This window comes from Sardina pilchardus, chromosome 19, assembly GCF_963854185.1.
Source record: "Sardina pilchardus chromosome 19, fSarPil1.1, whole genome shotgun sequence".
Taxonomy (NCBI): Eukaryota; Metazoa; Chordata; class Actinopteri; order Clupeiformes; family Clupeidae; genus Sardina; species Sardina pilchardus.
This window is the reverse complement of record NC_085012.1, coordinates 12,760,123-12,785,122: the sequence shown is the minus strand read 5'-3', so window position 1 is coordinate 12,785,122 and position 25,000 is coordinate 12,760,123. Positions and strand designations below refer to the sequence as shown.

The 25,000-nt window shown below is 44.6% G+C and overlaps 3 protein-coding genes across 4 annotated transcripts in view; 2 read left to right on the top strand and 1 right to left on the bottom strand.

Annotated features, from left to right (window-relative positions):
- rec8b (REC8 meiotic recombination protein b) overlaps window positions 1-8,352 on the bottom strand; it is a 13,044-nt gene extending 4,692 nt beyond the window's left edge. Inside the window, exons 1-10 of the mRNA XM_062521459.1 lie at window positions 8,235-8,352; window positions 7,820-7,888; window positions 7,496-7,638; window positions 6,675-6,750; window positions 5,744-5,855; window positions 5,099-5,171; window positions 4,505-4,578; window positions 3,933-4,011; window positions 2,073-2,154; window positions 1,067-1,223 (exon numbers count right to left, since the gene is read on the bottom strand). Of these exons, the coding sequence (XP_062377443.1) occupies window positions 1,067-1,223; window positions 2,073-2,154; window positions 3,933-4,011; window positions 4,505-4,578; window positions 5,099-5,171; window positions 5,744-5,855; window positions 6,675-6,750; window positions 7,496-7,638; window positions 7,820-7,888; window positions 8,235-8,290 (921 nt within the window). The 5' untranslated portion in view covers window positions 8,291-8,352. The remainder of the gene's footprint in view (window positions 1-1,066; window positions 1,224-2,072; window positions 2,155-3,932; window positions 4,012-4,504; window positions 4,579-5,098; window positions 5,172-5,743; window positions 5,856-6,674; window positions 6,751-7,495; window positions 7,639-7,819; window positions 7,889-8,234) is intronic.
- A 583-nt stretch (window positions 8,353-8,935) lies between these two features.
- On the top strand, window positions 8,936-22,109 carry pdcd6 (programmed cell death 6). Its single transcript, XM_062521509.1, has 6 exons — window positions 8,936-9,127; window positions 11,470-11,531; window positions 18,148-18,192; window positions 19,294-19,452; window positions 20,742-20,851; window positions 21,312-22,109. Exons 1-6 carry the CDS (start codon window positions 9,042-9,044, stop codon window positions 21,408-21,410), a joined length of 561 nt encoding a protein of 186 aa, XP_062377493.1. The 5' UTR covers window positions 8,936-9,041; the 3' UTR covers window positions 21,411-22,109.
- A 421-nt stretch (window positions 22,110-22,530) lies between these two features.
- The window catches only part of zgc:101569 (uncharacterized protein LOC449822 homolog), a 21,091-nt gene continuing 18,621 nt past the window's right edge, over window positions 22,531-25,000 (top strand). For both annotated transcript variants that reach the window (XM_062521119.1, XM_062521118.1), the window contains exon 1: window positions 22,531-22,796. In XM_062521119.1, coding sequence (XP_062377103.1) covers window positions 22,661-22,796 — 136 coding nt within the window. In that variant the 5' untranslated portion in view covers window positions 22,531-22,660. The remainder of the gene's footprint in view (window positions 22,797-25,000) is intronic.

Sequence of the window (25,000 nt, the reverse complement as noted above, 5' to 3'; positions counted from 1 at the left end):
AGAGAGAGGGAGAGAGAGAGAGAGAGAGAGAGAGAGAGAGAGAGAGGGGGGGGGGAGAGGGAAGGAGAGAAAGAGAGAGAGAGGCACAGGGAAGGTGAGAAAAAAAGAGATGTTACAGACAGAGTAAAGTAAAGAGGGAGGAAACAGTGAAAAAGAGTAGGGAAGGGGGGAGGGGGGGAAAACGAAAAAAGAGATGCAAGAAACAGGAGAAAAGAGGGAGAGAAGAGAGAAGCGGGAATGAAGGGAGGAGAGGAAAGGAACAGCATGAGGAAGAAAGAGAGAAAAGGTGATTTGATGGGGGAGGGGGAACGTGATAACAGCAGCAGAGCGTCAGGCATCAGTCAGGAAGGCAAAGGGGAGCGAGGGAGTGGGGGAGGGAGAGAAGGAGAGAAAGAAGGAAGGAGGGAAGGAGGAGGAGAGGGAAAGCACACATGCATGAGAGAGAGAGGCGGTGAGATTTTTAATATTTAAAGAGATCTGTGCTGATGCAGGTTCTTTACGCTGCCAAAAAATCAGATCTCATTACACAAGAGTCTTGGAGAACAACAACGGATAAGGCTTATGGGACTCACACACACACACACACACACACACACACACACACACACACACACACACACACACACACATATACACACACACACACACACACACGATTTTCAAAGACTAACACACACCTTACTGAGACAGAGGTACAAACATATGCAAGACACACTTGTATGCAATATAGTATACAATACACTGGCAGGTACAGACACACACACACACACACACACACACACACATAACTGACACCTGACGTCACACACACACACACACACACACACACACACCAGGTCTAAAGAACACCTGACGTCTCACACACAGACACACACACACACACACTTAACTGACACCTGACGTCACACACACACACACACACACACACACACACACACACACACACACACACACACACACACACACACACACACACACACACACACACACACACACACACACACACACACACACACACACACACACACACACACACACACACACACACACACACACACACACACACCAGGTCTAAAGAACTTGACGGCTCCTGCATCATCCCCCGATCCAGCTCACTGCCCTCTCGTGTTGTGGGACAGGTTGCATGAGGAGGGGTCACCTCCGTGGCCATCATGCCCAAGGCGTCGTCCTCCGGAGATCCTGCCTCCAGCGTCTCCTTCAGTCTTGGTGCACAACACACAGCGGTACAGACGTGATTAATGAGATGGTCGATCTGAACTTACTCCAAAATAGCCAAAAGCCCTTTAGCCTTCAGACCGCTAGGATATCCACTCTCTCACTGGCTATATGTCAACGGCACAGTCAATTAACAAAATTGCAAAAGCACTATACAATCAGAGGTTTGAAGAAGAGATTAGCCGTGTCCTTTAGCCAGTATATGACCCTGAGGAACTCTCTCTTCATGATAATAAAACAGTCCTTTTCTTTTTGTTTACACTTTGGGTCCCTCTCTACATGAACCAAACCTACATGTAGTTCTAGACTACAAGAAAACTCAATTTCAGAAAAATCTCCAAAGAAAAAAGATGAGAAAGCTGAGAAAGCTGGAAAACTGGCTGATTATGTTTGCATTTCAAGTTGAAGTTAATTTTTTTGTACCTTAAAATAATGTTTCCAAAATCATTTCAGTGGTTCCTCAACTGATAACAGGGAGAACGACACTTCTGCACTCACTTCGCGGCCCTCTATCAGCTATAACCGCACTATGTAAGTTTACCAGATTGGGTAGCGTATCTGTAGTTCGATGGAGTGAGACATAAGAAACTACAAATTTGACTTGCTTCGATGTTGCAATACATCACACTTTCATAAAATCGTGCACTCGACCTTGTCTGTGGACATCATTATTTGCTGGATAAACAAACAGTGTGCGTGCGACAGAGGAAAAGTGCTTTAGTGTTGCTTTAACAGATAGACTGTGCTGTGTAGAAGACTTGGCAGAGTATCAGTTGGGGCAGTAGTAAAAAAAATGGATTTCACCTTTAAACATGTCTCTTTAAAACATCACTCACTGTTCTACAGACACCATGGCTGTGTCGGTCTCTAGTGTCTTCTCTCTGTCTGCCTCCCTCTCTCCCTCCTTCTCCTCCGTCTCTGAAAGACATCCAGACTCACACATCAGCACTGACAGCTGAGTGGAACCTCAGACGCTCCGGCTGTCCGGTCGATTTGAGCGGTCTCCTATGGGCCTCAGAGTTACTATTACACCACAGCAATCGACTCGGGAAAGAATGGAGCCGATGCCTACTGCCCCTGAAAGCCTCTGCACACAGGCACCGGCAAGAGTGTGACGCACTACGCTTTCCACATTCACTTATATCAGATTCCATTGTTTTCAATACCAGACCGCCACACCTCCACCGAACAATTTCACATCGCTGTATAGATTACGATTCAGTGGTATTATTCATTTTATTTTTTTGGGCGCCGCTCATTAAAATGCTAAAAATAAAATGTGCCTGATGTGCGTGGGCAGGTGGCAGAAAGTGTCGAGTCGACACACTCGGGGCCTATAGGTCCGGGCCTCGACTTGCCATGGATCCATTACAGAATCAGCTCTACTCTGCATGGTGATTGAACTCTACTTAAACCTAGTATAGACTTAGACCACTCAATTTAGGCTTAAACTCTACTGCTCTATACGTCAACAATATCTACTGTATATACTGTAGCTCATTTGAAACAGGAGTTGTGCCAAAGTGAATTACCTAGACAGCACTAGGATGAGACCAACCTTGGATCTATTTCAGAATTGGCTACTTTCCAAATGATGATTCGCCATTCAACACATGGCTTAAATGCCACTGCTCTTCATGTTGGCCTACAGCGGGGCAATCTGGGGCAAAACTGGTAAACATAAATGGCTCTACTTTTTCTACATCTACGGGGCTTTACAGAGACCATGAAAATGTGCACATTTTAGCTAACATTGCGAGGACAGATTCAGCATATTAGAACTTTCATTAGTGTAAAACAAACAAACAAACAAACAAACAAACAACAGTATACGGGTGTTACATTGGCAGTGAATTTGCAGCAAAATCGCTTCTGAAATGGAGAGCTGAAGCAGCTGCTCCTCCGTCTCACCCACAATGCATCTGTGCGAGTAGTCCATGCAATCAGGGATGAATGATCAAAGTGCCCCAGGCACAACTTCTAAGGAGGTCAGTAGTTGATCCACTTTTAAAAATGTAGGTTTATATCACACGTATCCGTAACTGGTCACTTAAGAATATCACAAAAGATGGAGTGCTGTGCCTCACTGCAAGCGTGCCACTGCCAGAGGGGCATTTATTGGTACAACAAGAAGCAAGCGGAGCTATCAGGGTCACTTGTTTTTCACCAGATTGGGTTGCTTAGAAACAAGGGTTGCATTTAAAAGGGAAACACAAATCTAGTGAGTGGTGTTTTTCAACTATCGCGCCACTTTATTGGCACAATGTGAAATGAGGGGGGTTATCAGACAGGGCCCGTCTCTCACTCTCTCTCTCTCCACTCTATTAGAGCTCACTCAGGGGTGTGTAACACACTGCATAATGATAAGGCTCAGGGACTGAAGATCCTTCTTGTTTGTGCTTTACAAAGGTTGCATATTTAAGTGCCTGATACAATACAAAGGGGACAGCTCCTTTCCTGCTCACCCTGGATCCCCTGTGAGTGTGTGTGTGCGTGTGTGCGTGTGTGTGTGTGTGTGTGTGTGTGTGTGTGTGTGTGTGTGTGTTCAGCTTGTGTATTGTGCGCTGTGTATTGTACTGTGTGTGTGTGTGTGTGTATATATCTATGTATGAGAGCGTGTGTGTGTGTGTGTGTATGTATGAGTGTGTGTGTGTGTGTGTGTGTGTGAGTGTGTGTGTGTGTTTTATCCGTCTCACCCTCCACCAGGTGGTCGCTCTCCCTCAGCAGCATGTCGATCTCCTGGGCGGTGGGTTCCACCAGCTCAGCCCCTTCATACTGACAGACAAACACAAACACAAACACAAACACAAACACAAACACAAACACAAACACAAACACAAACACAAACACAAACAGGATGAGACCTGGAGGCGCTAGGAGTTTTCCCACAAACAGTACAAAACAGCTATCGCGAGGGAACACATACGAAAGCTATTTTGCAATCAATTTACTCCTCTCCTGCTCCTGGAGCGATGTGCTGATTGGCTGGAGTTGTTTATCGCTCCGTCTGAGTGAACACCAGAGTTTCCTAACGCGCACACTGAGCAAACAGCTAGAGGACGGCTAGGAGCGAATCCGCTTTAATTTGACGAAAACTTTATTGGAGTCGAACAGTTTTCTCTACCTTTCAATGGAAGCAAACAAAAAATCTAAATAGCAACACCTCAAATACATCTACAACAGGTTACGGTATGTCAGAGCGTCATGAAGCTCACCAAAAGTGACTAAAGTGTGTGTCATTGCAGAGGCTACAGCTTCGTTGGTTTACCTCAGGCATGCACAGGGCTGTCAGCTCATTTTCCTTTAGAGTGATGCACTCCGGGGACACCATGTGGCCAGGAGCTAGCGGACCGGTGGAGAGAAAGAGAGAACATCAGCGCTCATGGGAGTGTCCACAAGCAGCAGCGTGACAGAGGCAGAGAACGGAGCCGAGAAGGGAGGAGAGGAGAGGAGAGTTATGGGAGAATCAAAACACACACACGCACGCGCACACACACACACACACAATGGCAGAGGCAAACCCAAGGACGTGGGACCTGTGGCACTGAGTTATTTGAGATGCTAATCCCCCAGACCCACCCTATGTTTGGAGCCTATCCCACCTTTCCACTTAACCTCCACTTAACCTCTGACCAGGATCTCCTCAGGGTGTGTGTGTGCATGTGTATATGTGTGTGTATACGTGTGTGTGTGTGTGTGTGTGTGTGTGTGTGTGTGTGTATACTTGTGTGTGTATGTGTCTGTGTCTGTGTGTCTGTGTGTGTATGAATGTGTGTATGTGTATGTGTGTGTGTGTGTGTGTGTGTGTGTGTGTGTGTGTGTGTGTGTGTGTGTCCAGAGCCCATCCCACCCTCCTTCTCACCCTCAGACTGGGATCTTCTCGGGGTCTTCACGGGAGGGCGCTCAGGAGTATGGACCTCAAGGAACCTCCAGGACTGAGGGGGAAAAAAAACCACACATCAACACTCACAGGGTGCAATCAAGAGTCCATGCAAACGGGAACTATTTACGGAGAGGAATATTGATTTGCTGTTGGTGTGTCCTTGAGTTGTGATTCTAGAGGGGCCGCCATGTCTGAGTCTTAGGAGTGATTCTCCATTCATCTCTGATTTTTTCCCCCCTTCTGGTTTAACGGCAAGTAGTGATTTAAGACCCGTCCTTTTTATGGCAAAAACAAACAGAAAACACCCTTTGCCACGGCGGCATTTCTGCTTCTATACGCCCTAATCTTTTTCCATTGAGAGAAACCTTGTTTAACCTGCTGCATATATATGTTGTATGCATAATAACATACTGCATAACATACTGAGAGAAACATATTTAAAATACTGTAAGTATATGTATGCCAGAGATATGAATCACTGCAATAACATGACCTTGAGTCAAAATGTGCCGGTTTGCAGTCACAGGCTGAAGCCACAGTGTGTGAGTGTTTGTGTGTGTGTTTCTTTATGTGTGTGTGTGTGTGCGTGTGTGTGTGTGTGTGTGTTACGTAAATGTGCATTACCTGTGCCAGCTGATATGGGCTTGGCAACTCCGCCTCTGAGCCCATCACTCCAAAAAAAGGCTCCATGGCTTCCTCCATCAGAGCCTCTGGGTCCGGGTTATTTAGGACCAGTCTGGAGAGAGAGGGATCAGAGGAGAGAGAGAGAGGAGAGAGAGAAGAGAGAGGGATGGGAAGAGAGAGAGAAGAGGGAGGGACAGAAGAGAAAGGAGAGGGATAGGATAGAGAGAGAGAGAGAGAGAGAGATGGGACAGAGGGATGGGAGGAGAGAGAGAAGGGAGGGGGATAGGAGGAAAGAGAGGAGAGGGATGGGAGAAGAGAGAGGAGAGAGGGATAGAGGGAAAAGAGATAACAAAGGATAGAAGAGGAGAGGTGAACAAGACAAGAGCGAAAAAAAGAGGGAGAGGGGAGACAGCAGAGGAGAAATGGAAAGGGAGAAGAAGAGAGAAAAAGGAAGAAGAGATAGAGGGTAGAGAGGGATAAAGAGGGAGGAGGTGTGTGAAAAAGACAGAATAAGATTAATGTATATATAGGTGGATGTATAGAGAGAGAGGAAGAGAAAATAGAGAGCGAATGAGGTGGGAGCGATAAGGCAAGTAAAAGACAAAGACAAATTGCAACATAAAAAGATATGTGTGTATTATTTGGGCATGAATATTATACACATACATGCGCAATTAAAATGACAGAGAGGACAGAGAGACAGAATGGGAGATGGAGAGAAAGAAAGAGAGAGCGAGAGAATGAGAGATGGAGAGAGAAAAAAGATGGATAGAGCAAAATAGATAGAGCAGACAGGAGGAAGGGGAAAGGGAGGAGAGTACATGACACAGGCCGTCATTAATAACCCTGCCAGCCATGCACAGCGCCATCACTAACAGCGACACCTCGGGGATGGAGGGTGTGTGGAGGTGAGCGTGACTGTCCAGCTTACCTGTCGGGCTCCTGCATGTCGATGCGGGCGTGCCTCGTCGAGCGGAGCAGCCTCTCGATCGTATGCTGGATCTCCTCTACACACACACACACACACACAAAGACACAGTGAATTGCAATTACAATCCCATTCCCCACACAACCCCATTTCCCCAAACATCTCACTTGTGTTAGTAATTCAAGGAGCTTTAGCAAATGACCCGATCACAATGGAACGTAATTCTCTGCCAATTATCTCTGAGTGTGTGTGGTTAGTGTCTCTATCGCCCACTAAAAGCCTGAATGGCAGTGTTCTTGAGCAATCACGTAGTTCATTTTTATCGTGATTAATGTCAGCGATGTTAAGAGTCTATTGATCTAACTCGCTTATCAAGGCTAAATTGATCCAATTACATGCCTGATGTACTGTATGTTTTTCTTTGGTTATCAGTGTAAGTGCATGGGGAATATGTGTTAGACTGACGCTAATGAGCTTTTGAGTTCATTTGGGGCGTGTGGTCTTATGGGCCTCTGTCACTGTCCTTGATGTATTGCGTGTTCAATCAAAACATTAACTGGGATCTTTTATGGCCTTGCAGCTTCTTCAGAGTCGAGCTAAAGTCAATATCTGGAAAGGATGTCTTTATAGCTGCCTTGGCATATCTGGTTACTATCTCTGTGGGGCTGAGTAGCCTACACTGACTGGAGCCATGGTAAAAGACAGAAACTATTACCATTACTTAATATAAAACAACAAATAACATTCTGTTTTTGAGCCATCAACTACACAAGTAAGGAGTATCTAGTAGTGTGACAAGATGTTTGCTGCCTCTCTGAGCTCACCCAGAAGAAAGCCACACTGGCGGTGGTAGACGATGACAACACCATAGTGTAATTGAGAGGACAGGTAGAGAGAGAAACGTGGTCGAGGCAGACTCGGGTGGACAGGGAGTACCTTCACCAACACATAGTCAATGATGTCTTCACTACAGAAACACACATAAACAATAGACAGTAAGTTTTTATGTCATACTGCTCTCCAGGGCTCTTCTGAATACACAGACATTACACAGTGAGATTTTATGTCATATTGCTCTTCAGGGCCAACTAAATGCAATGAAGTGCATGATTAGGTTGTGTGTGATTATGTGGTTAGGTTAGCCATACCAAGTTCGATTCACGTTTACTTTCAAAACCTCCCTTCTGGTGATCCTTACACCCTTGGTGGCTGCCAACCTAAAATTACAGGAATCATAACACAAATAGATCATTATGTTAACAATAACTTCAATGATCGTGCCTTAAAACCTAAACAATGTTTAAGATCAAAATAACTTGCTTTATGAAGTGCACTTACCTCACAGCATATATGACAGTCATTAACGTTAGCATTAACATTAGCTAAAGTTAGGCTAGCTGTGCTGCTCACTTCACATTAACATTAGGTTATCATGATCATATCCATCAGTTTCCACGTCGATGCGATTTTACTAAAATACTTTAAAATGATTTTATCCACATTTCATGATCAATCTTGATGGATGACTGGCTTTTAGCCCTAGCTACTCACTCACTCACTCACCAGATTGTGGAGAAGCAGCCTGACTGGCGCTGCAGGACTTCAGGGTAGTAAAACATTTTTCCTGAGGTAAAAAAAACCTGTTTACAGTCGACGTAACTTGTTTTCACCAGTTTTGAAAATAAATGTGATTTAACCGAAGAACTGCTTGTGGAAAAGCTAGATTGTGTTGTGTCTGTATCTCCCTGTCACCCTGCTATGTTACTGGTGTCGTGTGTGGTGGTAAAGCTCCAAATATGGCACCACTGACGAGTTTGGCGCCACTTGATTAACCAATCATATAGGCTGGGCCAGAGCCATCGATATATCATGATTCATGAGATAATCCAAATAAATCCAAATAAAAAAGAAATAACATTCAACAATCATTTTCAGTGAACAAAAACATCGATTAATTTAGAAAACACTGAATTTGTTAAATATGACCAATGCCATCAAATGTTCAGTTCAGCACCAACAAGCAGTGTGGAGTTCATCTTAATAACATGGTATTCACCTAATGTTATTCTCAGTTTCTAAGTGAAATGTCATTCATAGGAAACATGAACAAAGTATATTTTCCACTGGTCGTAAACGAGCCCCACCCAATTAGCACACGCTGGCAGCCAGCGAACCAATCAAACTCTCGAGAGTACCCTGGGGAGTTCTTCGTGGGCGGGACTATGACGTTTCTGAATTTTTTTATGGGGAAATGAGCAGTTGCTTGCCACGCCTCTGCGTGAAGAATGTCAGAGTCAGATTGAAGCAAGTTGAAGGAACATATTTGTTGGCGAAGCACAATTCCTTGGCGGAGAAGAAGGAGCAGAGAAAATGGCTTATCATAATCAGTACAGACCACCTCAATATGCTAACAGCGCGCCGCCAGATCAAGGTTTTCTATGGAATATATTTCAGAGGTGAGTGGAAGCACGAACGCTCTCTTGGTTCCGCATGCGAAATTAACGTTAACGTTACAGCTTCATCTGCAGCTACGTACAATAGCGCAGACTGGGTTCTGACAACTCATTTTACCGTTTGTAAACCATTGAATGCGTAGTCCTCGGTTATTTCAATCGCACTGTCGCTTGAAAAGTTACTACAGCTCGTTTTAGGACAGGGAGAAGGTGTTCTTCTGGCAGTAATTCTATGTGCCATAGTTTCTCCTTATATACAACAACCACTATCATAACTAATGTTACATGACATGAAGACGTGTCCGAGAAGTTGGTTATGGTTGATCGTCTTTTCACATCCTTAGGGCAAGGCCTTGGAAATGCATGCTCTTGATTTTCACGTGTGCGTGTCAAATTAACACTAACACGAAGTGCAAACTAATTTAGAAAACGTTTTCTGTCAGTTTAACATGGGTCAGCTGTCAGTGGTAGCAGCCTACATGGACGCAAACTTCCCGTTAAACTGCCCTTTCACAATGGTTTCATTTTTGTATAGAAGAAGGGGGGTGGGTTGACTAGTTACCCCTTGTGGTAGTAACGAGTTATGTAATACTGCAGAGGGTTAGATGCTGCTTTCTCACAACATTACATTAACTTGCCGCGGGGTCTGAAGACGTGAGTAGTTCGTGGAAAGAGAAACTGGCAATGCATTGCAAGCAATCACGTTTAGACTGTGTAAACTTTACACACGGAGTATTCAAGGACTCCGATTCTTCCGGGCAGTGCTGAAGTAGTGGACTATTCACTCCTTGGTCATACGACTTGAGTGCGGTCAAAGGGCTAAATCAATGAGTCACACCAGCTCAGCCTCGTCTATAATCGTCACTTCGTTTGACTTGACTCAGAATTCCATCTGCTTTCGCTCCACCCATGATCACGACTTTCCATGACAAGCATACACAAATCTGAACAGGTAGGCTACTGTAGATTATTGTAGGCTTCTACAGATGAATCAGACCAGGATTGCACCGACTGTCTATGGCTGCTACTGCAGTAAATCGTTTCACAAACCACCTCAAAATGCCAGAGCGTTTTTTACAGTGTTGGCAGAACTAATATGAGGGAAACATTTGGTGGAAAATCAGTGTGCAACTTGGCTTTCCTCTGCCCCATTACAGCATATAAGGAAAGAACAGCCTTTGTTTAAAGACAAAAAAAAATCTAGGCACATCTGTTTCGTCTAACATTTGTGGGTAGTCCACAGTGGGAGAGAAAGACAGATGGGCTCGCTGGAGGGGTAAAAAACATGTTTTTTTTTCTCCAGCTACCTCATTCTTTGTGTAAAACACTGTACCAAAAACTGTACGAACATGACAGATATGTGTGACTGAAGTATGACTGAATCTGTGTTGGGTTTCTGTTTCAGTGGGTTGTTCAGACAGGTCCTCTTGTAACCTCTATCTATGGGTGCTCCTTGTTTGGGAGGCACAGAGGTGGCCTCACTAGAGGCTACCGGTTGTGTTTTTCTTTGGGGCTTTCCCGGTCAGGCCTGGGAAAAAAATACAGGATTTGTTGTTGGTATGCAGGACTTGTCAGGTTGCTAGGGAACATGTGAGTCATGAATTGGCTGTATGTGTTGCACAAGGGCGGTTATTTTATGACCAAAAAAAGAGGAGGGGGGGGTGGCGGCCTATTTCTTCCAGTCCAGTTGATTGCAAATGTTTCTCACTCAAGGCACTAACTACCAAAATATAAAAATGACTAAATAAATAGGCCAGTTGTGTGTGCGAGAAACTGTTCAATCTACTTGCATTTTTCTTCTTCAATGGTACTGTCCATCAACGCATGAAGACACCCAAGACATCTACTTTACACCTTAGGCTCTTGCATATTTATAGGTCTTAGGAGAAATTGTTGGTGTTTCATATTTAAAAAGGTTGTCTCGGTAGCTCCGCCTCCACCCTGTTCAGGCATTCTTTTGTGCCTCAGACATTCCACAAGTGAAGTCAACTTATGCCTCTATCACCACCTGACTGACACACTGTGGCAGGACTATACAGGGCTGTTGTGTTGTTGTTACCATAACGAGGAGGTGCCACCCGGCTTCCTCCGTTTTTCAGTAATGCAGTGTTTACACACGCATGTGCTCCTGTCACAGCGATGTCACTTGGCTAGTTTTTCCTCCTGTCCTGAAGGGTACTTTTGGTTTCGGTTTACTTCCCCGCTTTGACACTGTGCTACTGTAGAGCTTTGGGGGAGGTGGGGGGGTGGATGGGGGTAGAGAAGTGCTTCATTTTTCTTGTGAAGGAGATGCAGGCGATATGGCTTCACTTTACATTCATGCAGCCTCTTTGTTTCCTTTCCAGGGTCGACAAGGACAGAAGTGGTTCCATATCAGACACAGAGCTCCAGCAGGCGTTATCGAATGGTATGGTTAATTTCCCTCCCTTTTGCAGCAGCCACACCTCTCTCCAGCTGTCCTTGTTTCCACACCTCTTTGACCATTGACTTGTGCTATTATGAAATGTGTTGTAACACGTTGTTAAATCAGTGTTCCTTCAATAAGGTTAATGCTTCATCCAAAGGGGACCATATTGGTAGGCTATTTTCAGACAGACAGACCGACCCTGTGAAGCAGACAAAGCACGACTGTATTTGGAGCGTGATTCAGGAAAACAAGCACTTCCTGAACAAGGCAGGAAATGGCGGTCTGTTTCTGTCACCTGATAGGCCAGTCAACACTGTTTTTTTTTTTTCTGTTGGTTAGGACGGGTGCTATACGCACACCCCATCCTGTAACAATCTTTGTAACAAGGCTTTGACTGAGATTTCCTCAGAATGGAAATGTTGTCAGCCTCCACAGTCTTAAAGCGTGGCCATTGCATTTGACTCTGACCTGGTGTGAACCAAACAGGAGCTAATGTCCAGACACGACCAGAGGTGAACGGGCACAGAGTCAGCAGTATGCTGGTCCGTGTTCCTCCTCTGGTAGTGGTGCCACGTGGTGGTAGTGCTTTGAATGGGCTGTAGCGGGCACAAAATACTCAAGGTTGACCTTCAAAAAATGGCCCAGTAATAACTGTGAGCGCTGCAGTCTGAGCCTTGCATTGCACCCAGTTTAATTAACTGTCTTTCAAAAAAAAAAAAAACTCATCCAGCACGCTTTGGAGTTGTGTCTGATTATGCACACAGCCATGGGGGCTTGGCTGCACGATAACCAGTTATCAGTGAGAACGCAGAGGCAGATACTCTGTCCCACGAGTGAGTGACACCATTAAGTGTAAGAACATTAGCCGGACAGTAATCTCTGTGTCTGTGTGTGATGTGTGTGTGAATGAATGCATGCATGCGTGTGGAAACGATAAAGTTTGTGAGTGAATGAGTGTATGAGCTTGTGCAAGTGTGTGCTTAGTGTGTAGGCCTATGCATGAATGTGCATGCTTGTACGCACGTGTGTGTGTTTGTGTGTGTGTGTGTGTGTGTGTTTGTGTGCCGCTGTAAGTATATTAGGTGCTGTCCTCGGCTGTACGGTTCAATGGCCCAGCTGCTCCTGGTGCTGTCAGCTCGGCAGCAAAAACGGCAGAAACCCAGCTGGCTCTCCGTGCGTCCTGTGGGACGACAACAACACACACACACACACACACACACACACACACACACACACACACACACACACACACACAGACCTGGAGTCAGTCCCTAAAACACAGCAACATCCTCCATGCTACCTCACTAACTCCCTCAAGGTCTGCTGCGGAACCAGTGCTAGGCCTGTATACAGTGTGGTCCACTATATTTCTATCCTGTTCCCCAGCCAGCACTGTCGCCAGATCCATATCTTATTTGAGCTAGATATGATCTGTTTAAACTATACCTGCGGTATTTGAAATGGCAACAAATGTGTTTCCCAGTGAAACATATCCAACTAGAAAATCCACCCAAGCCCCCTCATGGCTGTAAAAAGAAGAGCTTAAACACTGGCTTGACCTTTGTGTGTCCTCCACTTCTAGCCTCTCTTCATTTTTCTTTCTTTCTTTCTTTCATTCTCTCTCTTTCCCTCTCAACTCTTTCTTTCTCTGTCAAATTCAAATTTCCAAACAAGCTTTATTATTAGCATGACCATAGCGCTGTACAGTATTACCAAAGCATTTGTGTATCTCTCCCACTCATCTCTCTCTCTCTCTCTCTCTCTCTCCCTCTCTTTTTCACTGATTCACTTGATTGTGTTTCCCCATCTCTGTCCAATTAAGGGCGATCTTCTCTGGAGCCGCTGTCACCGTCGGCGTATTTACGCTCCGGCCAAAGCTCCTCCGCTGCTGCTGCTGCTCTCAGCGTTTGTCAGGGTGCAGATTTACGTCGCCAGTCATTTTTTAAATGGGACTAGAAGAGAGCGAGCACGAGTCTCTGCACCGCTCAAAGAGTGTGTGTGCGTGTGTGGAGGGCTCTTTGGGGGAGATTTGTGTGAGTGTGTGTGTGTGTGTGTGTGTGTGTGTGTGTGTGTTCCAATCTGTGGGGGAGGTGTGTGTGTGTTTAGGTCTGTGGGTGGGGGAGGTGTGTGTGTGTGTGTGTGTGTGTGTGTTTCAGTCTATGGGGGAGGAGGAGAACTAGAGGAGGTGGAGAAGGAGGGGGGGGGGGAGTTAAAAAATGACCAGGCTGCAGTTGAGCATCTCATGCCAGCTAGCAGCACCAACGTCAGGCAGGCTGCCACTGGAGCACAGCTGCATTGGTAAACTCCTGCACCTCTCAGTCCTCCTCTCCTCTGCCCGCCTCTGCTCGCCTCCGCCACCATGTTGTGCCCCCCGTCCCACGATGATTCAGTCGGACTCAGCAGTCGCCTCACAGAGCTTGGCGTGAATCAGCAAATCACTGCTGACACGTTTTTTCACCCCCGACCCGAACTCCCCCCGTTGTGTGATGTTTCACGTAAATGTTTTTGTTACCCGTTAAAGATGATGCTCCGTGTTACAACTGTGATGTTTTTTTCCTTGACTTTGGCTCTCGCGCTACTACGGGGCGCTAGACTTAACCTCTCAAGTATCGAGCAGGACAAACATGTCAGGGCCCATTAGAGATGAGAGGATGCCAAACTGTGGCACAGTTGGTATGCTGACACACGCCCTGGAGACACTGTAGCCTGGCACAGCGGCTGGGTGCTGAGGTGGCAGGGTGGCAGGGTGGCACAGCACACTTCACTGCCCTAACTTACTGCTCGAGACGTGGAGTGTTTTGCGTGCCCCCTAGCCAAGGTCACAGGCTCCTTGCACACAGCCGAGCGTGAATCATGGTTATGGGCAGAGCTTTAACTGTATCATAGATGGATTCGGTTGCAAATATCCAATATAGGAGCTGCAAAGCCCTAGCCTTGCCAAGCTGTTGTTAAGGTGCATGTTTTAAGACACAAATCAAAAGGCACAGGAGTCTAATGCTTTGAGCAAGTAAGTATGATGTTGCCACACTTAGGTGTCCAAATATATGGGGGCAGTTTTCCGTACAAGGACTAAGCCTAGTCCTTGACTAAAAGCTGTTTTCGATGGAGATCACAATTTTCAATTTCACCTTTTAGATGAGGACTAGGCTTACCGGTAAAGCGGCAACTACAATTTTATGTCCACAAACATTTCAAGCGGCAAGATGCTTTTGATCATTTTATCATTTGTACTGTCCATTGTTCATCAGGTGATGGGCTGAAAGGCCAAGAATTTGAGAGTTTTGTTTGCTGGTGATTGGTTATTAAATTGGTTACTGAATAGAAATGACTCATATCTCTATGTTGATTGGGTGGGTGCCCTGAGAGGCTCCACTTTCTGAGATCTCCGAATCACTTTTGGATGTCGGTGCGGTTATTTTCCAAGACCCACGATAAACTTTGATGGTCCTTCCAAATTTACCGTCGTGGAGACCTGGGGCACCATATCTGCTGTTGAATTCATGACCCATGAAATAACTTGGTTCTTCCCATTTGCTAGTGCAAGTGCTGTTGCCTCCCCCTGTGTAGATTAAGAGAGCGCCGGTCCCATTGCAAACCTCCTTTCTGTGTGTGACATCATGCAAGTTTTAGCTGGCGCACTAAAATGAAGAACGGGGATGTTTAGAGCCCTGTGGATGAACATTAATATGGTTTATTACCTTAACTAATGGGCTTTCTGTGTGTGTGTGTGTGTGTGTGTGTGTGTGTGTTTGTGTGTGTGTGTGTGTGTGTTTTCATTAAGTCTCCACGTTGGCCTTGATGCTGTCAAGCTCTCAGTAGGTCTGAGTGGAGGACTGTAGGGTAGTGTGTCAAGGTGTGTTCTGTTTGTATCTGAATGTGTGTGTGTGTGTGTGTGTGTGTGTGTGTGTGTGTCTCCTCTCTCTCTCTCTCTCTCTCTCTCTCTCTCTCTCTCTCTGTGTGTACAAGCTTGCATGTGGATGTACACACAGTGTATGTATGTGTGTGTTGACCTGAGATCAGTTCTAACCCAGGCCAGTACAGCACAAAGCAGCCTAGAGTGTGGTGTTGTCGTCTTCTTGGACTCTGTGTGTGTGTGTGATGTTGCCTCTGAAAGCCTGTGAGTTTATGGGTGCTGCCTTAATTCCATCCACTCCTCTACATTGGGGTGGAGGGAGGGAGAGCTAGAGTGTTATTGAGGGAAAGAGAGAAGGAGGGATGCAGAGAGAGAGGGAGGGATAGAGTGACCAAGAGAGAGAGAGAGAGAGAGAGGGAGAGAGAGAGAGAGAGAGGGAGAGAGGGCCCACTGTGCTGCAGGACAGAACCCTCTTTGTGACGGCAGCCAACGCGGCCTGAGCACCAACCTGCTCCCTCTCCTTGCCCACACACACGCACATACACACACGTACTCAAACAAGCAAGCCACACACACACACACACACACACAAACAAGCAAACCACACTCACACACACACACACAAGCAAACCATGCACAAAAGTACCCACACATGCACGCACACACTTACAAGTATGTACTTACATGTATGTACACACACAAGACGACACACTGAATTAACATACATGTCCTGACAAATACAAGTATTCACACACTCCCTCTCATTCACACATACACACACACACACACACACACACACACAATCTCTCTCTTGCCATGGCACACGCATTGCACACAGACATCACACACACACACACACACACACACACACACCGACACCGACACACACACACACACACACACACACGCTTGGTGGCGTAATTATTGACCCAAGCCACCATCAGAAGGTTACGCTACATTTCCTCTGACACACTCTGTCCTCTTCAACACCAGTGGTCAGTCTAACGGCTGCTTGGCTGAACTGTGAATCTGCTCTGTGACCTAAGATGCTCATTTTACTCTCCTTCCCTCTTATTTTCCATTCCTTTCTTTCTTTCCCTCTCTTCTTGCCACATCCCCTTTCTTCATTCCCCTTTCTCTCTTTTCTTCCTCTGTCTTTTCATTCACACGTTCCCTCCCTCCTTGCCTCCCTCTCTCTAGCTCCCTCTCTCTCTCTCTGAGTGCTGTCATGGATGTTCTTGTCAGTCTCTGCTCCACCCGGCTGAGAAACTTTTCCCGGGGCAGTCGGGGTAGCGTAGCGGGGCTAGTTCGGGAAGGACTGGTGACAGCTTCCTGCAAACTTTCCCGTGTCTGGGAAAGCTGAGAAAGTAGTTCATCTTCTCCACCGCAAATCCTCCCTTCCCCCCTCTGCTCCATCCTTCTCCTCTGTACAGTATCTTCTTCTTAAACACTCTTTCCTCTCTCACACACACACACTTTCCTCTCACACACACACACACACACACACTTTCTTAACTCTCTTTCCCTTGCAATATTCTTACTTTCCATATACCACTCTTTCATGCAGAGGCGGACATCCCGGTTCCAGAAAGTAAAACTCCTGCCATATATTCCTTTTACCTGTGCTCTTAACACAGGTGATATCACTAACTATCTGATCTACCTGGCTGCTAAATACAGTGATCTGGTTTACTAAATGGTTGGATCAAATACTTTTAATAAAGACTTTTACTTTCTGAACCCGGGATGTTCACCTCTGCTTTCATGTACACTCTTTTACCAAAAAGATAGGTCAAGTCCTATTTCAGAAACTGAAACGTACAAAATGAAGTGACTTGACTTGACTTGGCCTTACTAAGACCTGAATACTGTTCTTTCTAGCTCTCTCCATCTCTCACTCCCTCTCAGTTTATATATCCCTCTCTCCTACACACTTACTCTCTAACATATGTACCGTACACACAGACACAAACAGACATAAACACGCACACACACATGCACACACACGCACACAGTAACACACTAACAAATACACACTAACACACCCCCCATATCCCTGTGAGAATGTAGGTACACACACACACACACACACACTCACACACACAGTAACACACACACACACACACACACACACACATACACACACACTAATACACTAGGACCAACACACACAGCCCACATCCCTGCGAGAGCGTAGGAGAAGTAGCTGAGTCAGTGGAGGTTTGGAGGATTTATTCTCTGTGACGGCGGCTCTCCTGTCCTCCCTGTTGTGTTGCCCTCAGCACCCCGTGCCGCCGTCGCTGTTCCCTGCTCACTGTGGGCCTGTACAGATAAGAGGAGCGAGAAAAGAGATTGTCCCCCCCCTCCCTCTCTTCCTCCCTCCCTCCCTCCCTCTCTCCCTCCCTCTCTCCCTCTCTCTCTACAGGATGATTCTTCCTTTTATAATTCTCTTTTTTTTCCCCCAAACCTCCTTTCTCTCAGTAGTAATTCTCAGGCAAGAGGGTCGTTTTACGGTCTCTGTAAACTTTTCCCCTCTCCGTCTCCGTCACCGCCACCATCACTGTCAGTGTTCCTCTCAGATGGCACAATGAAGGCGGAATATTAACAATCACACGTATAGCAGTTGCTGTTTGTGCCTGTGGCCATACTCCGCTAAAAACTTGCAGCTGAATAAAGACATGTTGATGAATGACATTCTGGAAAAAAGAAGCTTGAGTTTGATTTATAACCTTGTCTTATGTCTCAAATCTTTCTTCCCTTCAGGTACATGGACGCCTTTCAATCCAGTGACTGTCCGATCTATTATCGGTAAGTCTCCTTTCCGCTCTAGTTATGAGCCCCTGCCGTTAAATAGTTCTGTCCTGAGTTGCCAAGCTCTTGTTTGTTTATTTGTTTTTTTGCTTGCCGTGGAAACTATTTCATTATCTCATTAGACTGCCACACAACTATGACAAACAGCTCTCTATGGGTGTTTACGTCAAGGTTAAACAGTGACATACAGCTGTCAATAGCAAGAGAAAAGGTGGTGTGTGTCATGACGGATGGATTTTTTTTTTCTCTCACAAAATAAGCCTGTCATCAGTGACCTAAACCTTTCCTAGTTTACGTTGCTAGTTGTGAACTGTAGGTAGATTAATGTGGTAAATTCTGCTTTTTAATTGGTTTGTAGTGTTTAAGTTGTTTAGTTGCTTGTAATTTCAGTTGTATGTACTGTAGGCTATGTTGATATTGAGGTATCCAGTCCCTCACTGTGAACATCAAAGCCTAAATGATTGTGCACACCCGTTGAACATTCACCCACATGAAACCTATAATTATCCAAATAAAATTGGGTGGATCAGGGAAGGAAGGCAGCTGCTTACATAAATGTTCTTGAGACACCAAAGAAGTTTTATCACAGTCCCTGTGATTCATGCTTATGGATTCAATTAAAGATGATGTAGGCTTTTGCTAGCCATTATATCAGCCATATCAGTAACAGTATTATTTTTTGTATGTCAAAGCCATACTTTATACTCATTCTTCAAAAATGTCCTCAAACCAATGATGTGCGTATGCAGCAAACATCAGTGTGTAGCAAACCAGTGAAATTAAATGTTAATGTCCTTAGTGACTGAACGAGTTTAACAAGATGCTTCTTGGAGGACCAGGGTTTCAAATTCCAGAAATTTGCATACCCACATTTTCATATCTCATTATACCACACAACCTTGCGCGCTCAAGGGAAAACATTGACTATAATGATGCTACATCATAACAAAATGTTGGTCTTGTAATCAGTGAGGTTGACCATTGCAGAAGTTTTCAAATCCGTACTGTTCTCTATTAGCCTTTTGTCTAGAGTGTTGTGGTTGGATCCATTTGTCTTATGAGTTGAAAATGAAATTAAATTCTGTTGTGTTTTCTCAGCCATGTTCGACAGGGACAACAAAGGAGGCGTGAACTTCAACGAGTTCGCCGGCGTATGGAAGTACATCACGGACTGGCAGAACATCTTCCGCACATACGACCGCGACAACTCAGGCTTTATCGACAAAAACGAGCTCAAACAGGCCCTTACTGGCTTCGGTGAGCAAAGTAATGCTTCTCTCTATTTACCGCTTATCTGGTGAGGGGAGACTGTGGTTGTCCAGAAGGGACATCTGGGGTTGTGTGACCCCGAGGTTGTGGAAGGTCAGCTCCGACTTTGTGTGAATTGTGCAAATTGTGTGAATGTCCACCAGTGTTCTAGAAAGGGACACATCTGTGCAGGCACACATTTGTATGTAGTTGTCTCGCTATGCATGATGTTATACTTAGTAAGCATGACTAAACTTGTGTGTGAGTGTGTGGGAGAAGGAGAGAAACTAGAGAGGAGGGGGATGACGAGGAAGCATTTGTGTTTGTGTTTGTGTTTATGTGTGTGTTAGTGTAATATATTGCTTTCAATTAAATTCGATCTCTACCTTTTATCAAGATGCACATTTCCATCTCTTGGGTAGCCAAGCGTACTTCTGAAGTGCTACTCAGCAGTCCGACGGTTAACTGCAGTTCACAAATACCTGATCAGCATTCCCTGCCTCACTCGGCTCCTGCTGGGGCCCGATCTTTAAGCACCTGAATCTGGGTTGCACTGATTAAGACAAGGGATTTCATATTTTATTGCCTGAATGAAAAAAGGACCTTGATATTAGTAGGTGGTTTGGGAAAGAATTGGCTGCTTCTAAAAGTGTTAGGCTGCTTTGATCCGGATTTAAAATTCTGGCATTTGTGGAGCTTCTGATTAGTGTAAAATGAAGTGCTGGGAAACGGTGCATAGAAAATCCTTTTGAGGTAGAGCATTGGATGCTTGGCTACTCGTGCTGAAAGAAATGATTTGTGATTTTGTATTAGGATCACAGCATGCTGTCTTCTTTCTTATTTAGGAAGTTACAAATCTCATTTGTATGCTAAACTGTGTCATTGTACCTAAAAACGGTTAAGACTGAACGTGCATGAATATGTTTTGTTGTTACATAAGTGTGCTTTCTGACTAAGACATCTTTTGGCTACACGGTTGGGGAAAAAAGTGGGTTTTCTCTGGTCTCTTCAAAGACACTTAGTTAGCTCAGATTCAGAGATCCAATTAGGATTCTCAGCCACCCTTTCAGGAACCTTTCTTTTGTCAAGAGACAGCTCTGCAAAGGATACTTTTTACAGAGGAATGTTTTTCAAATATTGTATTTTCTGACTGCAAAAGGTTCTTCATGGTTGAAATGATTCTGAGTGTAACGTTTAATGAGCTGCTCTAGAGAGCCAAGGAATAGGACCTTTGTGTTTCTGTTTCTTTGATGGTGTAGCAATAACACTGAAAATATATGGTAAACCTCTCTTCTCAGGTTACCGGCTATCAGATCAGTTTTACAACACGCTCATAGAGAAGTTTGACCGCCAACGAAAGGGACAAGTGGCCTTCGATGACTTCATTCAGTGCTGCATAGTACTACAGGTAAGGGTTGTTAAGATTCACTATGTTGATCCTTAATGGGCCCTAATTTAAATGCTGGTCTAAAGTCTTAGTAAGGCTTAATAAGTATGCAAAATGTATTTGCAGATTTAATACCATAAGCACAAACAGTGGTGACTGACTTTGCTCTTTGTCCAGCATTTAAATAAGGGTCCAGTGTCTCCAAACCCTGGAAGTGCCTTTTGCCTTGTAATGCATTGCATTGTACATGGACAGCATTTAGGGGAACAATAGTTTCTAGTTATTAATTTGATCATACATTCATTAGTTTAATTGAAGAACAAAGAACCTTTCTTGTAGGCTCGTTGCTTCTTGATCCAGTAATCTCTGATAATCTGATTTACTGACTGACCATTGTGTAGCTTTTTTTCCCCTCCTTGTTGACCTTGGTTTGACCACACTGAGAAAGACATGACCGTTTTGTTGGTTTCCGTCCCCACAGAGGTTGACCGACGTGTTCCGGCGGTACGACACCGACCAGGATGGCTGGATCCAAGTGTCCTACGAGCAGTACCTCTCGATGGTCTTCAACATCGTATAGCACACAACGGCGGAGAGTGGGAGCGAGAGCGTGCACACAAAACTGGACACAGTACGTGCCAAAAGGAAAAACAAAACACAGAGATCCTCCACCAATGGTCTTCCACAACAAGATGACCAAAACACATCACATCTGGGTTATGGGGTGGGAAGTAAGGACTTTTGAAATCAGTCTGCTTGTCAGTGGTCACTGTATTGTATTTCTTAATGTTGTTTGTCTTAAAAACAAAAAAAAAAAAAAGCAACACAAAGACATTTCGGAAGTGTCTTAAGTCTGTGTTAAAAGGAAAAAAAACCTACATTGTAAATATCATCTTTAGAATTTGTCCGCATGCTTGTGTGACCTCCACAGTCAACGTCAAAAAAAGCATGAACTAATATTTTTCTGGAGGTATACTTTTGCCGAAGCCATGTTTACAAAGACATACTGTGAAAGCAGGGTTGTGCTACGCCATGGAAGACCTGCTTTTGACTTCACTGACATGCCAGCTACGCCATGTTTGTAAAGACTTCTATTTTTAACCTGCAAAGTACAGTAAGACAGCATCATATTTTAGGTAGGGTGACCATAAGGCTTTTTGTATGGCTTATTATTTTGTGCATGATGCCTTAAAACTGTAAAAAGGTGCAAACAAAAAAGCTCTTTTATTAAAAAAGTACAACATTTGGAAAGCCATATTAAAAAAACATCTTGTCTCTCCTTATGTTATTCATTGTGGATGTAATTATTGTAAAACATATGGGAAAACGTGGTTGTCTAGAGAGGAAGATTGTATGGTCTTGATATTTTATATATGATATTTCTTTATTTATGTTGTCGCCATATACACTTTCAGTGTCTGTGACAATAGCATTATAATGATCACACTCTAATTCACCAGTGAAATGATAACTTGCACATTGCAAATACAGGCCATAACATATCATTCTGTACAATTACCCTACAAACTGTATAGATAAGCATGAAGGTGGACGTCTGTGCTGCTATTTAAATATGATTGTTACACCACAGCTCAACTTTGCCCTCAAGTGCAAGATTTGATATATTACACCCAATTCAGCACAGAACCTTCGTTCCCAATCCTTGTTTCCGACAGGAATGGTTAATTGTGTGAACAACTTCTTAGAGTTGACACTTTGGTGTTCTTCTGTTCTCAGATATGAATGCACAATAATGAATCCAACAGCTTTTAGTTACTCTGGTTTAAAAGTTATTGTAACATTTTAAGGACAAAGGACTCCTAAGGTGAAATGACACTAATGCATTCTAAATGTTTGCGAGGAGTTCTTCCATACACCGTGAAGAGCCTGTACGGGCATTTTTTGGAAAAAGTATGTTGCTTCGTTTCAAATGCACATTTCTGCACATCAAGCGGGCGAGTGACAGGTAAATATGCCAAACAAACAGGAAACGGCTATCATAATCGTCTCAGATTATAGCCTACTTGCTAGGGTTATAGGCGCTAGGCTGCTTCAGAGAGTGACGTTAGGGGGCAGCAGAATACAAAGTTTTCCTTGGCTTGTTTAAAAACGTGTGATACTGTAGGCCAGGGCTATTCAATTAGTTTGTAATAGGGGCCAGTTCATGAAAAGTATCACAACTGAGGGGCCGGAGAAATACCGCTTGAAATATGAGTAATTACGTACAAATGTAGATACAATAAACTACAACAGCACAAATATGGGTGTTCAAATGTTGCATTTGGTAAATGCATAATATCAGAGCCCGTCCCTTATTAGACATTCTCTGATAATATCGTTTTTTGGTGGTTATTTGTGTTTTGGGAATATTTCTGCCACAGGCCCAGACTACCACAGTGGTAGGCCAACATTGGGAAGGTGACACTGGATCTATATTGCTAATATGTTGCATTTTGTAAAAGCATAATTATTTTGTGGTTATTTTGTTGTATTTGTGTTTTGGGAATATTTCTGCCACAGGCCCAGACTACCATAGGCATTGGGAAGGTGACACTGGATCTGCATTGCTATGGCTAATATGAAATCTGTGATAACATTAACAGCAAAGGAATCTGAGCTTTGCGCAGTAACTGCTAGGTCCATACAATTTCCAATGGGCACAAACAGGTTTCAAACAGTGTTTAAATGAATTAAATGTGCGTAATCGGTCGCATATGTAACTCTTCTCAACATACATTTAACGTTCCCACCATTTAAATTGGATGAACGTGTTCACAGATCAATGTTACTTACAGTGGACTTGACATCAAGGCGATGGATGTGTATTAGTTTCACACTGAAACTATTTCCATGGTGCAACCCGTTAAAATGTTAGTAGCTTATAATACTCCAACGTAGTGGCAATTTACGTTGAAACTAAGCTAAGATGGAACTTATGTTCAACTCGGTCAAAACGTTACGTGCAATTGGCTGAGGTGCAGTGGCTGCAGGACTTCAGAGCGAGTGAGAGCATGCAACAGAACTGATGCCACCAAAGTTAAACTTTTAAACCGACGCCTATTTGCTCCAATAGCTACATTACGAGTGGCGAATGTTTTCGCGAGGATCTGCTTGACTGGAGAGGCACACTACCGGTGAGATTTCATGCACCGAAAATGCTTCATGCTTTGAGGAAAAAAGCTTGCATTTGGCGCACGTCAACATGTTGGTGACGCTGCGTAAAAACGAAGCAAGGCACCTCTTTGTTAGCCTGGCACGCCCTCCCAGTGACGCAACGCCTTCAGGCTTTTGCTGCTGGTCTGGTCAACTGCTCATTGAGAAGGATTTCTGAGTTCCCGAAATCTGCGGAACTGCCCCCTTTGGTCGAGAATCAATCAACTTTGAGCAGCTCCAACGGCTCTGGGTAGAGGCGTGTTCAAGGCAGCGGAAAGAGTGTTGTTATTGGTTTAAACTCGGCAATCCGCTTTCTGACATCTACCAGCAAACCGAGGCACTTAAAGGAGGCGGGTCAACCAGCGCTGGCAAGAAACCGTGTTAGCACCTATGGTTAGCACAGGCTGTTGGTCAGACTAAAGTCTCGCAGAGCCTTTGAAAGTCGATGGTAATCAGGCTACCTCTTTGTATAATATCCAGTAACAAAGTAGCCTACAGCGGCAACGCACCACACAGAACATTATTTCTAGGCGCTACTCGCAGTGTAGCCTATCACTGCACCTCCATTAGCGTGTTTTCCACCAGCTATTTACGTCACCGATCATAAAGATTTGCTCATATATAACATCAGCCAACACTTCAAGGGCCACTACAAAGTATCTCGGGGGCCGGATCCGGCCCGCGGGCCGCTAATTGAAGAGCCCTGCTGTAGGCCTATGTTAATATTGTTAAATGAATGTGTGTTTTTTCTATATTTGTGCGTCCAGAATTTGAATGTTGTCATAACTTTCCCACCGTTGGCAATGGGTGGCTCCTTCAAGTCAGATAAGAGCACAGCTGAACAGAACTTGTTCGACTGGGCTACCTCATCATCTGGCATATTTGTAGAGTAGGCCTATTTATTGGTGCATTTGTATCCATTGCTGTCAGTGCGTACAACATTTGATTCATGAGGTCGGCAGCTGTTTTCCATTTAGCATTCAAGAGATTGCTCACAGTTAGACAAATATGAGTCGC

Bases quoted from the DNA above. Each gene is read 5' to 3' on its own strand.
- pdcd6 (XM_062521509.1), top strand. From the start codon at position 9,042: ATGGCTTATCATAATCAGTACAGACCACCTCAATATGCTAACAGCGCG. The intron at 18,193-19,293 runs GTAAGTCTCCTT...GTGTTTTCTCAG, and splicing joins GACTGTCCGATCTATTATCG to CCATGTTCGACAGGGACAAC. The intron at 19,453-20,741 runs GTGAGCAAAGTA...CTCTCTTCTCAG, and splicing joins ACAGGCCCTTACTGGCTTCG to GTTACCGGCTATCAGATCAG.